The sequence below is a fragment of the Hemicordylus capensis genome, chromosome 2, assembly GCF_027244095.1.
Source record: "Hemicordylus capensis ecotype Gifberg chromosome 2, rHemCap1.1.pri, whole genome shotgun sequence".
NCBI classification, from domain to species: domain Eukaryota; kingdom Metazoa; phylum Chordata; class Lepidosauria; order Squamata; family Cordylidae; genus Hemicordylus; species Hemicordylus capensis.
Genome location: NC_069658.1, coordinates 213,633,685 through 213,652,654, shown reverse-complemented (window position 1 = coordinate 213,652,654; position 18,970 = coordinate 213,633,685). Strand labels below are relative to the sequence as shown.

The following is an 18,970-nucleotide window of genomic DNA, read 5'->3' as shown; positions in this document are numbered from 1 at the left end:
CCCCGTCTTGCAACAAAAGGGTAGCGCGCGTGGGTTGCTTTACTTGAAAGGAAACACCAGCCTGGGCACGAAGCCAGACCATAATGTAGTACCAAGGAGAAGCGTGTGTGTGTGTGTGTGTGTGTGGAGAAATGTACCAAGCAAGACAAAAACATTGCTGGCTGCTTCTTAATAAGCCTCGTTCAGAGCCGGCTTTTTAATTGCTCGCCGGCCGCTGACAGCCCTCAAAACGATGCAGGGCTGCAACACCATCTCCAGATTCCGGTGAGTACCCGCACGCTAACCTGGCCTCAAGGCTTCCTATGTGTCCCAAGCCTTCATCGAGACTGCAGTGTGCACCTGAGCATATGCAGAGTGCTTCTCCGTCCGCCCAGAGCAGTAACCACACTGGGGCTGGCTCGAGTTCAATCAGATGCCTGTGGAACTACGTGCCACTAGATAATTGCTGCTTATAGTCTTGAATTAAGAAACCCCGCTTCTCCACACCAGCCATAAGGCGTTGGAAACAGAACCTCGCACACTCCCTTTCTCTCTCCTCACCCCTCAAACAATCTCGTCTTCTCAAGACGCTCGAAGGCACACGTGGAAACGTGAAAGACTGTGTTGCTTGCAACTATTATTTGCAGAGGAAACCCGAAACAAAACAACACTACACAGTCAAGGAGGGGCTTAAAAAAATAACAACCTCTTTTAATAAATAAATAAATCCCCCCGCCCCCGCGATGAAATAACAAAAAACAAACCCAACATTCCTAGACCGGTTGCGCTAAACACCTGGAGAACGGCTAGACTCCGCCCTTCTCTAAACACTCGACCAATCACCTTGCAGAAGAGCACGTTGCCCACAGTTGAAGCCGAAAGCGTGCGTGACGTAGCGCTGGCAAAGGATAGGAAGCGGGTCTCGTCTTTTGCTGGTTTGCAAAAGAAGGTTGCAGGCGTTTCAGTGGGCGCAAAGTAGGCTGGGGCTCGGGAAGGGGGCCCTGCCTCTGGGAGGCTGATGGGGCGTGGGGGCGGATGAAAAGCGGGCGGGGCCTGGTCTCCGTTGCCTCCTCGGGGCTATGTGGCCTGCCTTGCGGGGAGGGCGGCTTGTGGCCAGAAATCCGGCTGTTTCCAGGGTCTGTTGCAGGTGCGTAGAGATTCAGCCCGGGGCGGGGGACTTCTCTGCTAGGCTGCTCCCACCCTTGCACGTATCAGCCCTCCCCAAAAGCTTGCTCTGTGCCTTTAACAGTTGCACGGCAGGCAGAAATCCAACAGGTGGGCTCTTTACGGCACGTTAGCAAATCGTCCCCTGTTCACTTCTCCCTTGTGGCCAGCTTGGAAGTGGAATAAAGGCTTCCCTAAAGGCACAGGGCAGCCACCGAATGGCGCAGCGGAGAAGTAACTTGCCTAGGGAGCAAGAGGTTGCTCGATGTGTAACTATCCAGCAGGGCTGTTCTTATGGGCGCCCCAGGTCCTGAGAGCCCCCCAGCGCCACCCAGAGGCGTAACTAGGGAAAACGGCGCCCAGGGCAAGCACTGAAATTGCGCCCCCCCCCCCACTCTCCTTCCCCCCGGCTGCCCCCGGAAATATGGAAATGTGTCACAGTCATAGTCAAATGTGGGTTGTGGGCTGCATCCCTGCAAGTATACTGGGACAGGAAAAAGGAAACATGAGGCTACAAGGCTCTTTAGAAATATATATTTTAAAGAAATGTCTTGCATACTAACAGCCTAAGTTTGCAGTCCTCATGGCCAGAAAATAAATGCTTTTAAACATAGTAATAGGTTTTGTGTCCCAAAATGGAAAAGACAAGACAGGTATTCTAGTCTTTTCCATCATAGATGTTCTAGTCTATTCAAGATTTATGCTTATATTATAATAGAGACTTAAATTATAATAGACATATATTCTAGTCTATCATAGATATTCTATGTTTATTAATTCTATAATAATGTCTATTTGTAGCACACTTTACGTTGGTTGTATTCCTGGGAAACTCAATGGCCACATTCAGCCACCATTATTTGAGCCATGATCTCCTCCTCTTTCTGCTTCCCTCTCATACACAGTCTTAATAAATAACCTCCTGGTTTAATTAAATCACCGTTTGCCTATGCACCTGAACAGCAAAACTGAGGTTTGGGCACTTCATATACCAGAATTGCAAACCACACTGTGTGATCCTAGTTTGGAGGGCTTACGCAGCAGTTTATTGGATGTAAGCTGTGAATGTGAATGCATCCAATTGGACTGAACGTAAGGGCAAGTTATGGTTTGATTATGTAGGAAGCTGTCTACAAAGTCAGATATTGGTCCACCTAGCTCACTATTGCCCACACTGACTGGCAGCAGCTCTCCAAGGTTTCAGGCAGGAGTTTCTCCCAGCCCTACCTGGAGGTAGGGATTGAACCTGGGATCTTCTGCATGTTATTTGCAATTACACCTGACTTGCTTGAAATTACACAGGCAAATCAAAAAGATCATGAATAAGTAGGGGTGAGATTTTTATTTGTTTTAAAAAAGCCTTCCCAATTTCCTCTTATTTTTAAAACTCCCTCAAAGGAAAATATAAGTTTAATATGTAAAACAAAATACACATTGAATGAAAAACCGTGATTAACTTTTTAAAAACTATTAAGTATGTAATTAGAAGAATTCCATTACATTAAGATACCAATTTCTTTAAAGCCAGAAATAATACCTACTGAAACTTTAATTATTTAAACAAGGAGAGAAAAAGGCATGTTATCTTCCCTAACAAAGATTAAAATCAATTTAATTGGTTCTCCACTGCCTTGACATGATTCTCTCTGTGAGTCAAGCAACCAAAAAGGGAAATTAATATCGCAGCTGTTAATCAAGTGATATTTGTGCACTCTATCTTATTAAAGCTACAGGGGCAGAAAGAAAAACTTCCCATTGCTACTTTTTGGACCAATTTGTTCACACTGTATTAAATGGGATTTCCCCCCCTTCAAAAATATAGATGCTGTACTTATGTTTTGGAGACAGAACATCTACAATATGCACCAAATGAACAAGGCTGAAAATGTTGTAGACTGTATGTTGCTAATAAAAATCTGCTATAAAGAATAAACCTAGTATTAATCCAGACAGACTGAACATTATTCAAAAATTATATTAATGAGTTCCAAATTAAATTGCCACCCCACCCCCATGCTAAGGGATGATCCAGAAGTTGTAATTACTAGCAGAGCTGCAAAGATCTTGTGTACTAGTACTACTAGTTTCCTTTTGCAATCCCACCTCTGCAAAAGGAAACTCATGCATGCAAGCCAGGAGAGTGACTTGTGGCTCCACTTGCATTGCATGAGTTTCCTTTTGCAGAGGTGGGATTGCAAAAAGAAACTCGGGCAATGCAAGTGGAGCCACAAGTCGCTCTCCTGGCTTGCATTGCGTGAGTTTCCTTTTGCAATCCCACCGGGACTCACACATTGCAAGCCAGAAACACATTGCAAACCAGAAACACATTGCAAACCAGAAATGCAAGCCAGGAGAGCGCCACTGGCTCCACTTGCAGGCAGCTACCCTCGGTTTAGGGGGGGGGGGTGAAGCCTGCTATGCAAAGCACAGAAGAGCTAAAAGGAGGACGTTCACTGGATTTCTAGATGTTGTTCACTACAACTCCCAGAATCCCCAGCTGCAGTGGCCTTTGGCTGGGAATTATGGGAGTTGTAGTCAACATCTGGGAATCCCCGTTGGAGGGAATACTGAACCCCTGCTGTATTCTACCAAAGACAACCACAGGGCTTTGTGGTCGACACTGACTTGATGGCACAACTTTAAAGGCACAGGAGCACTGCTGGGGGGAACAGTTGGCAAACGTTGCTTGTACAGCATTTAGGAGTGTGTATCTGTGTTGTTGTTGATTAGTTGCTCTGTGGCTCTCCTCCATGGTGCTCAAGCCTGAATGCATGGTTGTATCTGCACAACAACCTTGTGAGGCAGGCTAGAGAGAATGTGGCCACCCTCAGTTTCCCCACTGAAGGATGTCAAGGCTGTACCTGGTATCACTAGACCTAGGAGATGGGTGTGTGTGTGTGTGGTCAGGTTTAATCCACAAATTGGATTTACTTCATAGAGCCCTTTTGCATAATAGAGCAGAAGATTTTTTTTTAAAAAAAAGACGAAGTTTTTCTTAAATATAGCCACCAAACAAGGCAAAAACCCAAAGGCGAGGGCATCTCTGCAATGTTGGGGTGAGGTATAATAGGTCCTGGCCGATCCCCAGAACGGGACTCCATCACAACCTCCAAAGTGTACCTAGGGTACAAACGGGCCTGGGAATTGGGTGGGGATTCTGTTTTGCATTATTGCTGCGGATCGCAGCTTGCTCACAATTCATGTGCTTGTCATTGCATTAATAACTACCAAAAACCCCAAACTGTGTCTAGAAACGGCAGATGGCTGTGTACCTTTGGGCAGGAGGAATTCGTAAGAACAGCCTCCATCTCTTGTAACATAAGAACAGCCCTGCTGGATCAGGCTCAAGGCCCATCTAGTCCAGCATCCTGTTTCACACAGTTGCCCCCGAGAAGCCCACAGGCGGTGAAGGCATGCCTACTCACCTGCTGTTGCTCTCTCACAACTGGTATTTAGTGGCATCTTGCCTCTGAGGTTGGAGGTAGCCTATAGCCTCCAGATTAGTAGCCATTGATGGACCTGTCCTCCGTGACTTTGTCTAAGCCCCTTTTAAAGCCATCCAACTTAGTGGCCATTACCACATCCTGTGACAGAAAATTCCATAAGTTAATTATGCGCTGTGTGAAAAAGTACTTCCTCTTGTCGGTCCTAAATTTCCTGACCTTCAGTTTCATGGGAGGACCTCTGGTTCTAGTGTTATGAGAGAGGGAGAAAATTTTCTCTCTGTCCTCTCTATCGTAGCAGGGAGTCGAAGGAAACCTGAACCTGGGCCCCAAATTTGTTTGAGAAGTTTTTCCAGTGAACCAGAATGGAATCTGAATCTAAAAACTCTGGGTTGTCTTGAAGCTAAACCCAAATGATAGTCTAAGTCTTCTAAGAGCTGATCTTCTAGCAAACATGGATTGGCCCCAGTGCTAAGCAGGATGTACCCTGGTTTGCATTTGAATGGGAGACTAAATGTGCGAGCACTGTAAGATATCCCCCTTAGGAGACGGGGCCGCTCTGGGAAGAGCATCTGCCTGCTTGCATGCAGAAGGTTCCAAGTTCCCTCCTTGGCATCTCCAAGATAGGGCTGAGAGAGACTCCTGCCTGCAGCCTTGGAGAAGCTGCTGCCAGTCTGGGTAGACAATCCTGAGCTTGATGGACCAATGGTCTGACTTGGTAGAATGCAGCTTCCTGTGTTCCTGTGACATCATTTATCCCCAGAGTTCCATTCAGCACTCTGCTTTCTGTGGCAAGATTAATATTTTAATCAATGTTTCCTCTAACAGGGATTCAGCATCTAGGCTCCACGTTCCTTCCCTGGCATCTCCAAGATAGGGCTGAGAGAGACTCCTGCCTGCAACCTTGGAGAAGCCGCTGCCAGTCTGTGTAGACAATACTGAGTGAGATGGACCTATGGTCTGACTCAGTATATGGCAGCTTCCTATGTTCCAATGTTCCCAGATGTTGTTGACTACAACTCCCAGAATCCCCAAGCAAAAGTCTTTGCAGCTGGGGATTCTGGGAATTGTAGTCAACAACATCTGGGAATCCCTGTTAAAGGGAACATTGGTTTTAATGGCCCCTGCTAACTGTGCAAAAAGGCGGCTGTTGCTGGTGTCTATCTTATGTATCTTTTTTAAAGATTGTGAGCCCTTTGGAGACAGGGAGCCATTTTATTTATTGATTGTATATCTTTGTGAACTGCCTTGGGAACTTTTGTTGAAAAGCGGTATGTAAGGTTGACTCAGCCTTCCGACGTCGGTAAAATGATTACCCAGAATGTTGGGGGCAATATGCTAAAATCATTGTAAACCGCTTAGAGAGCTCCGGCTATAGAGCGGTATATAAATGTAAGTGCTATTGCTATTGCTATAAATGTTCATTGTGGTTTTATCTTCCTGGCTCCAATCACCAGTGTCTTGCCGCTTATTTTGCGTCTCCTGCAGGCTGTATTGTGAAACTGCTGAGAGGGACACCATCTTTGCCTTGTCTTCTGGCCAAGGAAAATGCGGTGTGGCTGTGATCCGGACCAGCGGTCCGGCTAGCCGCTTGGCTTTGCTGCGCCTTACAGGAGCAAAGGAACTCCCACCTCCAAGGACTGCCGCTTTGCGCAGGATCCGTGGCCCACAGTCTGCTGAAACCCTGGATCATAGCCTTGTCATCTGGTTTCCAGGTCAGAACATGGTAAAACTGGGTTGCTGCTTCCCAACACTTAAAAGGAGCTTGAATAGAACCTCATGCACAGCAGCAGTCTACCTGGGATTCTCAGTAACTGGGGGGTGGGGAGGCAGTGGGGTAGGTCTGTTGCCTTCGTGCCCTGCACATGGGCTTCCGAAAGGCATGTGGCTGGCCAACATTGGAAACAGAATGTTGGGCTGATGTGAAGGTTTCTAAATGGAGTCTCCAATTCTTAGTTATGCAGAGTCCAAATTGGTGGTTCTTACATGGCGAGAAGCAATTACAGGTGTTGTGACTTCTTCCCCTCCAGGGCCAGGGAGTTTCACGGGTGAGGACAGTGCCGAATTCCATGTCCACGGGGGACCAGCAGTGATAACCGGTGTCTTGCATGCTTTGGGTAGGTCTGTCTTTCTGCACTTTGGGCAGCTTTTGGGGGAGTCAGAATTCTTTTTTTGTTTTTTTAGCGAACGGTTTGAAATGATCTAGAAGTTGGGATCAGCAGCGAAGTGGCCAGATTTGCAGATGACACTAAATGGTTTAGGGTAGGGAAATCCAAAACAGATTGTGAGGAGCCCCAAAAGGATCTCTCCAAACTGGGAGAGTGGGTGACAGAATGGCAAATGCAGTTCAGTGTAAGCAAGTGTAACGTAATGCTTATGGGTGCAAAAAACCCCAAATTCACATATACACTGGTGGGGTCTGAGCTGTCTGTGACTGACCAGGAGAGGGATCTTGGGGGCATGGTGGGCAGCTTGTTGAAAGTGTCAGTGTGCGGCAATTGTGAAAAAGGCAAATTCCATGCTTGGGATCATTAAGAAGGGGATTGGAAATAAAAATGCTAATATTATAATGCCCTTATACAAATCTATGGTGCAGCCACATTTAGAGTACTGCATATGTCAAAGACCGAAATAAAGACTATGCTATGCATAGAGTTCTGGTCATCGTATCTTAAGAAGGACATTGTAGAACTGGAAAAGGTGCAGAAGAGGGCAACCAAGATGATCAGAAGCCTGGAGCACCTTCCTTATGAGGCTAGGCTACAGCATCTGGGGCTTTTTAGTTTGGAAACGAGGCAACTTGAGGGAGACATGATTGAGGTGTATCAAATTATGCATGAAGTAGAGAGAGTGGACAGAGAGATTTTTCTCCCTCTTACAACACTAGAACCAGGGGGACATCCTATTTATTTATTTTATTTTATTTTATTTTATTTTAAATTTTCCTTATATACAGCCTCCTTCAAAGACTCTGGGCGGTGAATACAAAACCAATAACAATGAAAATAACAACAACAATAATAATAATTAAAGGGAAAATGTCTGGCGAAACAAGTGGGTCTTAAGTAGGGCCTAAAAAGCAGCCAGGGAGGGGGCTGAATGAATCTGGGGGGAGGGAGTATTCCAAAGAAGAGGGGTAGCCACAGAGAAGGCCCTCCTATGGGCCCAGGCACCACGCACCACACCAGGGCCTGGGACACTAAGGAGGGCCGGCTGAGAAGACCTCACAGGCCGGGATACAACTGGCCGAGAGAGGCAATCCCGGAGATAATACAGGTGCTAAGCCCATAAGGGTTTTGTAGGTGGGTACAAGCACTTTGAATTGGACCTGGAAGTGAACAGCCAACCAGTGGAGCGACCGTAAAAGGGGTGTAACATTATCAAACCTACGGCCACCCATGAGGAGGTGGGCCGCTGCGTTCTGGACTAGTTGGAGCTTCCGAAAGGCATGAGTCGCTGTTGCCAGGGTCCGTCGGTCGAGAAAAGGCCATAACTGGCGAACCAGCCGAAGCTGGGCAAAGGCACCCCTGGCCACGGCCTCCACCTGCTGTTCAAGCAGGAGCTGTGAGTCTAGAACAGGGATTCTCAATGTTGGGTCCCCAGATGTTACTAGACTTCAACTCCCATAATCCCCAACCAAAGGCCACTGGGGCTGGGGATTATGGGAGTTGAAGTCCAATAACATCTGGGGGCCCAACGTTGAGAACCCTTGGTCTAGAAGGACCCCCAGATCACGAACCGTCTCTCTCAAAGGAAGCGCAACCCCGTCAAGAGATCAACTCGCACACGGCAATTGGCCAGATCGCAGACTGAACAAGAGCCACTCGGTCTTGGAGGGACTTTGTCTGAGCTTGTTTTGGCCCATCCAGGTCCTGACAGCCTCTAGGCACTGAGCCGGCACCCCCTGTTTGGCCAGGGGTAGAGAGAGAAAGCCCAGTATCACCAGCATATTGATGAAAACTTACCTCAAACCGATGGATGACCAAGCCCAGCGGCTTCATGTAGAAGTTAAGGAGAATGGGAGCAAGGACTGAGCCCTGTGGAGCCCCATGAGAAAGGGGCCAGGGTGCAGAACACTCACCCTCAATTGACACCGACTGGAATTGCGCAGTGAGATAGGACCAGAACCGGGAATAACGCAAGGAGTGTTTTCTACAACTGATTTAACATTCTTTATGTACGCTACCACGGCGGCCAGAATAATATATGCACAGAAATGGCCTCAAAAGAAGATTGGCTGATAAAAATTTTGGAATATGCGGAGATGGCAAAACTTACAGTACTGATAAGAGACCAAAATTTAGAATGCTTTAAAGAAGATTGGAAACCATTCTTATTATATTTAAAGAACTATTTTCCTAATACTGATTTTACAACAGGGTTTGAAATCTAGTAATATTAGCAGGTTGGGTAGATCAAAATCGTGTTTGTAAGGTTTAGATTTATGTTTTGAATTATTATTATAGCAAGGGTTAATTCTATAGTTGATGATTCACGAGGAGGTGTGAGCGGGAAGTCCGTATTTGTTCAATATGTTGTGAATGTTAAGATATTGTTAAAATTAATAAAAATTTAATTTTAAAAAAAGAGAGAGATAGGACCAGAACCACCGAAGAACAGTCCCCGCAATGTCCAGCCCACTTAAGCACTCCAGAACGATAGCATGGTGTAGAAGGCTGCTGAGAGATCAAGAAGAACCAAGAGAGGTGCGCTTCCCACATCAAGGTTACGATACAGGTAATTCAGCAGGGCGACCGGTGCCGTTTCCGTGCTGTGCTGCGGCCTAAAACCTGACTGGCAAGGACTGAGGAAATCCGTTTCCTCCAGGACTCTCATCAACTGAACAAAACCACCCTCTCCTCCTCCTAAATCTTAGCAAGAAAAGGAAGGTTGGAGATCGGACAATAGTTATCCAGTTTATCAGGGTCGAGAGGCTTTTTCAGAAGAGAGTAGACCACCACCTCTTTAAGGGCTGATGGAACAAACCTCTCCCAAAGAGAGGAATTAACCGTCTCCCGAAGCCAGGACAGAACATTCCCCTCTCGCAGCCCTAACGAGCCCGGAAGGACAAGGGTCCAGGCTAGAGGTCGCTGTGCCCACGTTGGCAATAATCCTGTCCACATCATCAGCCTCAACAAGCTCAAAGGTATCCCAGATAGTATCGCAAGACTCGGCCACCATCACCTCAACGGATACTGAGCAATTGGAATCCAACTCTGACCGACGGTGAGCAACTTCATCAGCGAAAAACCTAGCAGGCATGTCGCAGCGGCCAGATGGAAGGTCACCAGAATCAACGCATTCCAGCAAAGAACGGGTGATTCAGAAAAGGGCCGCCGGACGGGAATCCGCTGATACAATAAGTGCGGAGAAATGAGTGGCTTTCACCACCCGTATTGCCACTGTATACTCCCGAACACAGGCAAGCAACTGTGCTCAGTCGGCTTCTGTCTCAGTATCCCCCCCCCCCCCCCCCCCGCGGCTCTCTAGACATTTTTTGACTTGCTTCATCTCTCGAAGTCAAGCACCCTTGTAGCCCCAGTGTTCCAGGCCTCAATGCATAGCGCTGGCTGTCACGCCCTCAATCTCAGACAGCGAGGAGGAAGGGGAAGCTGTCAACTTTCCAGCCGATGCAGGAGTGTCTGAGGGGCAGAGCCCGGCTGTCAGTGTTCATGAAACTGCTGTGGTAGATCCAGCTAATGATTCAGAGCAGGAACAACAACCTGAGACAGCAGAAATCGTGAAGGACCAATCCGAAGAGGAGCTATGCAATCAAACCCCCACTGACTCCACAACAGCGGCGTCTTACGAGACGCAGGACTCAATTAAAGACTATTAGGAGGAGCAAATGCCTCTTGCAGAGGGCTGATAAGCCTTGAATTCCTGCCAGCTGGGAGCTCTCGGCTTGCACTATAAATTACGTCACCAGCCTTCTACTCCCTGCTGAAAAGCAACATTTGTCAACCTCCGTGTCGACAGCATGCAGCCAAGTCTGGTCAAGACGAACTTTCCGAGCCGTGTCCTGTTGCAGCAGCTCCGTTTTGTCCCGTGATCTTCCCTGGCAGTTGGCCAGACCCTGACACTGGCAAGTTGACTACCAGATTGCTGGGAAACTGCCCAAGCGCCCTCTGAAAACCATCAGGATCCGTAAGGCACCTGGAGCGGACCATCCTGCAAAGGGAACTATTGGCAGCGATCCTCAAACAAATTAGGGAGTGATCAGAGCACGGCAAGGGACAGATGGATAAGTCCCCCACTTTAAGATCACGTCGCCACTGCTCCGAGACACAAACCAGGCCCAAAGTGTGACCGCCAACGTGAGTCGGGCCAGAAATAATTTGCGAAAAGCCCATGGCTGCCAGGGAAGCCATGAAATCCCGGGCCATCAGCGGACTCTCACCCAGGGTCGACAGGTTGAAATCCCCCAGAATCACAAATCTGGGGTCTGTAACCAGTAGGCCTGCAGTAAGGTCAAGAAGTTCAGGAAGGGCTGAGGGTGGGCAGAGCTGCGGCCGGTACACAAGCAACAGCCCAAGCTTATTGTGAAGACCCAGCCTCACGAAAAGGCACTCACAACCTGCTGCCTCCAGGGCCGGGCCGATGAAACTGAAAGCCCAGAAATTTAGGACCAACAAAAGGAAGTACTTTTTCACACCGCACATAACTGAACTATGGAATTCTCTACCACGGGATGTGTTGATGGCCACTAGCTTGGATGGCTTTAAAAGAGGCTTGGACAAATTCGTGGAGGACAGGTATATCAACGGCTACTAGTCCGAGGGCTATAGGCCACTTCCAGCCTCGGAGGCAGGATGCCTCTGAATCCCAGTTGCAGGGGAGCAACAGCAGGGGAGAGGGCATGCCCTCACCTCTTGTCTGTGGGATTCTCAAAGGCATCTGGTGGACCGCTGTGGGAAACAGGTTGTTGGACTAGAGGGGCCTTGGGCCTGATCCACCAGGGCTGTTCTTATATTCTGAATGCAGCCTCCGTTTTGTAGAGGCAGCCTACTTGTGAATATCTGTTTCTGGCAGGGACAGACCCTGGGATATGTATACCCCTACATACTTCGAACATCTCATGGGGGTGTGATGGATCCCATCTGGAGTGCTGCTTCCTTCTCGTTGCAGGGGCTCTTCCTCGCCTGCGTTTTGCCGAGCCTGGGGAGTTTACTAGACGGGCCTTCCAGAACGGCAAGCTGGACCTCACGGCAGCAGAAGGCCTGGGGGACCTAATCCACGCAGAAACCGAAGGGCAGCGTCGGCAGGCCCTGCGCCAGATGGACGGGGACCTGGGGCGGCTTTATCAGCGCTGGAGTGACACCCTCACGAAGGTGAGGAGCGGGTGCAGCAGGTTGGGTGGGCTGTAGGCGTGGCGTGACCCTGGGATCCAAGATCACTCCATACCAGGGGTTCTCATGGTGCAATGAGGAAGACGGGCAGGCAGAATTATTCTTAGTACTGCATGGAGAAGGGAGGGAGAGGAGCTTTCCCTCCCTCTCCTCTCTCCTGTCATGCTGGGACACCCAATGGAAGATTCAGGCAGAGCGGAGAAAAGAACTTCTTCACACTGCGTGTGGAACTCACTGCCACAAGCTGTGCTCTGAAAGGGCATTTGGCCGGATCCAGGAGGGCCCATCTGATGTTCTTTTGAAAAGCGGTGGTTAACACTTTCTTCCATGCAGACCCTTGCCCATGTGGAGGCTTACATTGACTTCAGTGAAGATGACAACATCGAGGAGGGGGTCCTTTCCCAAGGTGAGGACCCTCCTCTTCTTTCCTTGGCCTTCCTCTATTTCCACCCTGCCCCCTGCTCTTTCTCTCCCCCATTGTCTCCCTGGCACAGACCAACCCCGCTCCTCCTTTCTTCTTTACCCCAATTTCCGTTTTGGTGTGGCTGTGAAGATAGTGGCATCATAATACTGGAAATGTGATCTTGCCTTTTAAAAATGTAAAAGCACAAGGTTCTAGTTCTCAAGATTTTATTAAAAATCAAATGTTAATTATGAACACAAAGGGGTGGGTGGGTCTCAATTTCCATGCAGTATTTGTGACTCGAACAATCCAGAAAGACTAATATAATACCTACAACTGAAAACTTTTACAGATATATTTGTATTTATCATTTCCTATAGCAAGCTAGAGGTTGCCGGTTTGAATCCCCGCTGGTATGTTTCGCAGACTATAGGAAATGCCTATATCGGGCAGCAAGATGAAAGGTGTCATCTCGTACTGCGTGGGAGATGGCAATGGTCAACCCCTCCTGTATTCTACCAGAGACAACCACAGGGTTGTGTTCTTATGTAGGGCTTTGTGGCTGCCAGGAGTCGATACTGACTCGACAGTGCACTTTACCTTTTTATAAACAATCTGCAACTCCTCAAAATGGTTATCCATCAAATTACTCAAGCCTCCTATCCTGCAGCAATTCCTTAAGAATCCCAACACGTACAAAATCTCAGCTCTTGAAGTAGTTAAGCGAGTTAATAAATAGGTGACCTACTGTTAACAACAGCATGTCTATATGTTTTCTTCTGCCTTTTTGTATGTCCATAATTAACATTCAAGAATTTATTTATTTATTTAAATAATGAGGACTGGAACTTTGTCCTTTTAGATTTTGAAAAGGCGAGATCACATCTCCAAGATCGTGCAGTTCACTGGAACATTCCATTATTCGTTAAATACATGCGACTGTTGCTGATCTCATGCAATACATTCTAGTCCTCATGAGGTGGAGGAAAAGATTCGAAGGGCGGGGAAGGAGAGCATGCATGCCTTCCCGGTGGCTGTGGTGGTGGGAAGAGTTGTAATCTCAAAGAGGCTTCATTTCCCCACAGCGGAAGATGCCGTGGAGATCTTGGAGAAGGAGCTGCGTGCCCACCTGCAAGACAGCCGGCGTGGCGAAAGGCTGCGAGAGGGAGTCCATGTTGTGATTGCAGGACCCACCAACGCTGGGAAGAGCAGCCTTCTCAACCACTTGTGTGAGTAGCAAGCGGCACCCAGGGGTCTGGAGGAGGCTAGGCTGTCAGGTGGACAGACTATTCAGTACAGGTGTGGCCCTCGCTACTCGTTCTCTCCTATAACCGTGAGTATGGAAACCGCAAATAAAGGAACCTTGACCCTATGGGAATCTAGGGGTTAGGTTCCTACACATACAAAAATGCCCCCAAAAGTGGTAAGGGGGGGGGATAAGAGTAGCAACTAACAGTACCTTGCTCTCCAGAGCTCCAGAAATGCCCCCGAAAACCCCCCAAGTTGGCTTAATTTATGGCAAATCTTCGCCAAAAAAGTGTTTAACAGGAAGAGCTTCAAAATGGCACTGTGTTTTAAAATGGCGGCCGGAAGTGACACCGAAGGTCATTTCTAGCCACTCAGCAACCACAAATAGGCAGATTTTAGCCTCTTTTTGTGCCGTGGATAAAGAAACTGGGTCTCTGAGACTTGTGGGTGGATATGTGAAACCGGGGGTGCTGGTGGGACCACAGGTTAATGAAGGCCATATGTTCCACTCTTCTGGACACTGTCAATAATACAGATGGCCACTAGGTGGCACCACCTGATGCACACATTAGCATGCTTACAAACTGCCCGGATTGGTTGTTGGTCTGTCTAGCCCAGTCTTGTCTACTCTGATTGGCAGCAGCTCTCCAAGGACTTGGGCAGAGAAAGGCTTGGCTCGAGATCCTTTCACTGGAGATACTGGATGTTTTGCATGCGCTTTGGGGTAGGGATCTGTCTCTCTTCCCCCAATCCTTGCACGACAAACTGTCATGCCATGAATGACTCTGAATAAATAAGTCTTAATTAAAGCTTGTGTGTATTTGGCCTGCTTTAGTATATTTCTTCGCTGGCAGGGGTCCCGGGGGCTGAATTCACTCTTTCCCCCCACTGCAGGCCAGAAGCCAGCAGCCATTGTTTCCCCTGTGGCAGGGACCACGCGGGACGTGGTAGAGGCAGCGCTGGACATTGGCGGCTTCCCCGTGGTGCTGAGCGATACGGCAGGGCTGCGGGACACCAGTGATATCGTGGAGATGGAAGGAGTGACCCGGGCCCGCCAGAGGTGAGCTTGTGCCGGGGCCAGAACGAGGATCCACTTTTTAAATTATCATTTTTATTTACGTTTATATCCTGTTCTTCCTCGGGGGCAGGGGGGGCGTGTGGAGGGGGTGAACACAACCCTGCGAGGCATGATAGGCTGAGAGAGGGTATCAGCCCAAAGTCACCCAGCGTGTTTTGTGACCGAACGGAATTTGAACCTGGGTCTCTGTCAGTGTTGCCCTCTAATTTTCTTTTCAGCTGTGTGTGGAATGAGTTTTTTGTTCTGGGTGGAAGCATCAAGGCAGTGTGCACGCACGTGCATTCAGAGTGTGGCCTTCCTGATTCAAACTGAGCAGGATCTAAAATTAACTGAACGGTCATTTTAAAAAAAACAAAAAACCCCACCCTTGTGAGCATGTGCATGCCTTAGAGGGAACACTGGTCTCCGGCGTTGGTCCCAACACTGGTCTCCGGCGTTGGTCCCAACACTAACCACTATGCTACACTGTTTTTTCCTTCTCTCATGGTATGGACTGCGAATCTCGGAGAAAGGGAACGGAGTCCTTAATCATCCTGCGCTCTCTGTCCCTGCAGGGTGCGTGGCGCTGACCTTGTCCTGGTTGTCCTGGATGCGGCCGAATTGGCCCGGCAACCCAGCCGACTGACCCTCGCCTTGCTGGATATCCTGCCGCCTGACGAGCCAGAGGGCTCCCGCCTGTGTCTTCTGGTGCTGAACAAGTCTGACCTCCTCGGGGAACAGGGCCGAGCAGATCTCCTGGGCGTCTGTGCCAAACCGGGGCTCCCTCCTGCCTGCTTACTCTCCTGTAGAACAGGCGAAGGGATCCCAGCCTTCCTGAGCGTGCTGAGGGGGCAGCTCTCCCACATGTGAGAATGCATGCAAAATAAAAGGGTGGTGAAGGGTGAGGGGAGGGTTGGGCAAGCAGTTAAGCAACGGGGAGCATTCTTGGAATCCGACAGCGTGTGCCGTTCACGCAAATATTTTTGCTGGAGGGGTTGAATCTGGACCTTTCTATTAATAGCGTCGGCCCTGATTGGCAGCATCTCTCCATGGCTGCAGAAGATGCTGCCTGCCTGGGCTTGAACCTGAGACCTTCTGCATGTAAGCTCTGAATTAAGGAAATCTGTCTCTTCCTCCAGGTGCGGTGACCCCCTGACAGGCTCCCCCACCCCCACACAGGCCCGTCACCGGCTCAGCCTGACCAAATGCCTGGAGGCCCTGGGACGCTTTGGCCAGTATCGGGACGAGGATCTGGCCCTGGCGGCTGAAGAGCTGAGACAGGCCCGGCGGCAGCTCGGGCAGCTCACAGGGCAGGTGGGTGCCGAAGAGATCCTGGAGCTCATTTTCAGGGACTTCTGCATTGGAAAGTGAGCCGAGGCAAGAGCGGCCAGGTGGTGGCTGAGTGTGGCTCTGAAGCTGTCGTCTTTGGGGCCATTGGGTGGACTTCCCAGTTTTCTGGAGCACCCAGGCAAGAGAATACAGAACTCTACTTGTTGGGGGATGGGATGCTGCCCGCACGGGAAGGGTTTTGTAGAAGGCCAGCAGAAATATTAGGTTAGTCACACACACACACGCACACGCGCGTGCACGCACACACGGAAAACAGTCCCCTGCCCAGCCAATATCACAAACTTAGCTACAACAAACTGATGTCCAGACAGTAACTTTTCAAGCTCAAGTTGTGTAGAGAAAATTGGAAGAACCCTGATTGGCTCTCCAAAAGAGCAGGCCTTGGTTTCATGATCTGAACAATAAAGAAGCATGGGCAACCGGATCGCGGCGAAAATGTGTTTGCTTCGGGTTGCAAACGAAGTGGGGCCTTTGACGAGAAGCAGGAAACGGTGGAGAAAAGGGCGTCCCAAGTGCTCCTAAGGGTTTGGAGAAACCTCTCTTACAATCAGAGGCAAAAAATATTTGGAGTTTTTAGTTTAGACTAAAAGGCTGCTGAAAATAAGGCCTGGCTTGCTGGTATATTTTTGTAAAAATTGTTTTGTTTTAGTGTAGTAATTTTCCTTGTTCTTGGAAAACAAAAACCTGTGTTAATACATTTTGTGTTTTGTTTTTAAAAGTGAAGGAAAGGAGGCAGGGAGTCCCCCCCCCCCCCATGACACAAGAACTTAGGCAAAAGTTTTGCACTGGCCGGCATGTAGATTCAGAATTGGTCTACCTCCAAATACCAGCTCTTGGGAACAGTTCTTAGGCGAGGGCTGCTTAGGGGCTTCCCGGAGGCTTCTGGCCCAAACAAGATTCTGTGCTAAATGGCCCTGATCTATCAGAGCTCCTCTGCTGTTAGCTACATCCCCTCCTATTGTGGCATTATAGGAAGTGGGGAGAGAGTGTGGAGTCCTCCGGGGCTTTCCGCAGTGATTTCAGAGCTGCCTTGTCCACTGATTCCCACCTCGCCAGTCTGGGAGGCCCCAGACAGATTCCCCCTCCTTTATTTTTCCTCCACAGCCTGTCTGTGCAACAGATCCCAGCTTGCAATAGGAGCAAACAAAGCATTTCCTGGACCCCAGGAGCCAAGGGGGAAATTGAGGCAGGAAGTGTGTCTCTGGAGCTTTGCAGGCGGCTCTGGGCCCATCCAGCAGCTCAAAGACTGAGCAGAGAAGCTGGCACTCCCTTGGGTGGGGCCGGAAAAGACCTCCAGAAGCAGCAGAGGCTAGGCTGCCTGTCCTGGTCCTCCCAAACCGACGGCCTTCCCTGTTAAGGCAGGATTCATAAGGACTTGGGTCTCCTTTTCTCAGAGGGGTCATTTCATAGTCATATTCTCATAGCAGGAATCTCGTGAGGCAGGATGAAGTGACAGGTTTCAGAATACCAGTAAAATCTTAATAAATTTAGTGTGTCTCTTTTTTAAAAAAAACACAGATTGGAGGGGGAGCATTTTAATTCACCACGTAATTACATTATTGGCAAGCCACTTCTCAAATTTTAAAGGACAAAGCAGTTTGAAGTGTTAAAAAGACAGCCCTCCAACTTTTACATGGTCATTTTCTAGCCCCCTTCCCCCAAAATACCCAAGTCGTCTTTCTCTCTCAATTTCTCCCTCCCTCCATACTTAATAATATTTGTGTACTGATGTTTTTCTGATCGTGCATACTACTACAATAAATATTTCTATTCCGCTTTTCACCAAAAGTTCCCAAAGTGGTTTACATAGATAGATTTAAATACATAAAATGGCTCTTTGTCTCCAAAGGGCTTACAATCTAAAAAAAGAAACATAAGACACCAGCAACCACCACTGGAGGGATGCTGTGCTGGGGATGGATAGGGCCAGTTGCTCTCCCCCTGCTAAACTTAAGAAAATAGCCACTCTTTAAAAAGTGCCTCTTTGCTCAGTTAGCAGGGGTTTTGCATAGTTCATGCACAAAGTCCGGTGTATGATGTTATCTTGGTTATTTCTTGGTATTATATCTTGGTATTTGCCTGAATAGGACCCTGAATTTAAGACCCACTTAAAAACAGAGGTTGAACACAGGTTACATTTGTATTTACCCAAAAGGAACACTCTGAATGTAAGACACACACACTCTTACCGATTTCTAACAGCAAGAACTTTTTAAAAAACCCTAGTCTTGGTTTCAGGGACATAGGAAGTTGCCTTCTACTGAGTCAGACCATAGGTCCATCTAGCTCAGTATTGGCTTCACAGACTGGCAGCAGCTTCTCCAAGGTTGCAGGCAGGAATCTCTCTCAGCCCTATCTTGGAGATGCTGCCAGGGAGGGAACTGGGAACCTTCTGCTCTTCTCAGAGCAGCCCCATCCCCTGAGGGGAATATCTTAAGAGTGTAGTCACCCATTCAAATGCAAGCCAGGGCAGACCCTACTTAGCAAAGGAGAGAATTCATGCTTGCTACCACAAGATCAGATCTCCTCCAGTACTTACAGCAGCCTTGTATGGTAGACCAATGCTTTCCCCCCGAAATTACAGATTTAGGGAGGGGAGATGGTCCACCACCCATTCTGTGGCTATGCTGAGGTTCAAGCTACGGCCTTGTCTCTCTCTGAGCACTGTGCTAGTCCTCATGAAAGACTGACGTGGAAAGGGAAGGGGTGAGATCCGAACAGTAGACCCTGTAGCTCTTTGGTGATTTGCACCGTACTAGCCCTCATGAAGGCTGTGGGTTTCTGCCTTGCCCTCCCCAATCCCACTCAAGCATCCCTGTGGGGCGAGAGGCTTAGCCGCATTTATTATCCTCCCCCACCCACACCGGCCATCAGCATTTTCCTTTTGTAGCACGTCAGTCTGGGGCAAGTGTGGGATCGAAAGGGAGGGGACCGTTTCCGCCCCTGTTCCTTCTAACTTCTGTTCAGGAAACAAAAA

General features: G+C 48.6%; 2 protein-coding genes across 6 annotated transcripts in view; one reads left to right on the top strand and one right to left on the bottom strand.

The window, feature by feature from the left end:
• The window catches only part of ANO8 (anoctamin 8), a 43,183-nt gene extending 42,541 nt beyond the window's left edge, over positions 1-642 (bottom strand). The window contains exon 1 of one of the 2 annotated variants that reach the window (XM_053294039.1): positions 541-642. The gene's annotated coding sequence lies outside the window, so the exon portion shown is untranslated. Of the gene's footprint in view, positions 1-339; positions 486-540 lie in introns of those variants that run through there. The other variant, XM_053294037.1, reaches the window with a different exon arrangement.
• On the top strand, positions 47-17,781 carry GTPBP3 (GTP binding protein 3, mitochondrial). Of its 4 annotated transcripts, none has more exons than XM_053294042.1 (10): positions 47-264; positions 6,075-6,301; positions 6,617-6,703; positions 11,715-11,917; positions 12,269-12,341; positions 13,424-13,567; positions 14,230-14,310; positions 14,481-14,646; positions 15,219-15,509; positions 15,783-17,781. In XM_053294042.1, the coding sequence occupies exons 1-10, from the start codon at positions 233-235 to the stop codon at positions 16,012-16,014; spliced, it is 1,536 nt and encodes a 511-aa protein (XP_053150017.1). In that variant the 5' UTR covers positions 47-232; the 3' UTR covers positions 16,015-17,781. The 4 variants fall into 4 exon arrangements, with proteins under 4 accessions (XP_053150017.1, XP_053150016.1, XP_053150019.1 ...); XM_053294041.1 differs by lacking the exon at positions 47-264 and adding an exon at positions 963-1,126; XM_053294044.1 differs by lacking the exons at positions 47-264; positions 6,075-6,301 and adding an exon at positions 963-1,126.
• The last annotated feature ends 1,189 nt before the right edge of the window (positions 17,782-18,970 follow it).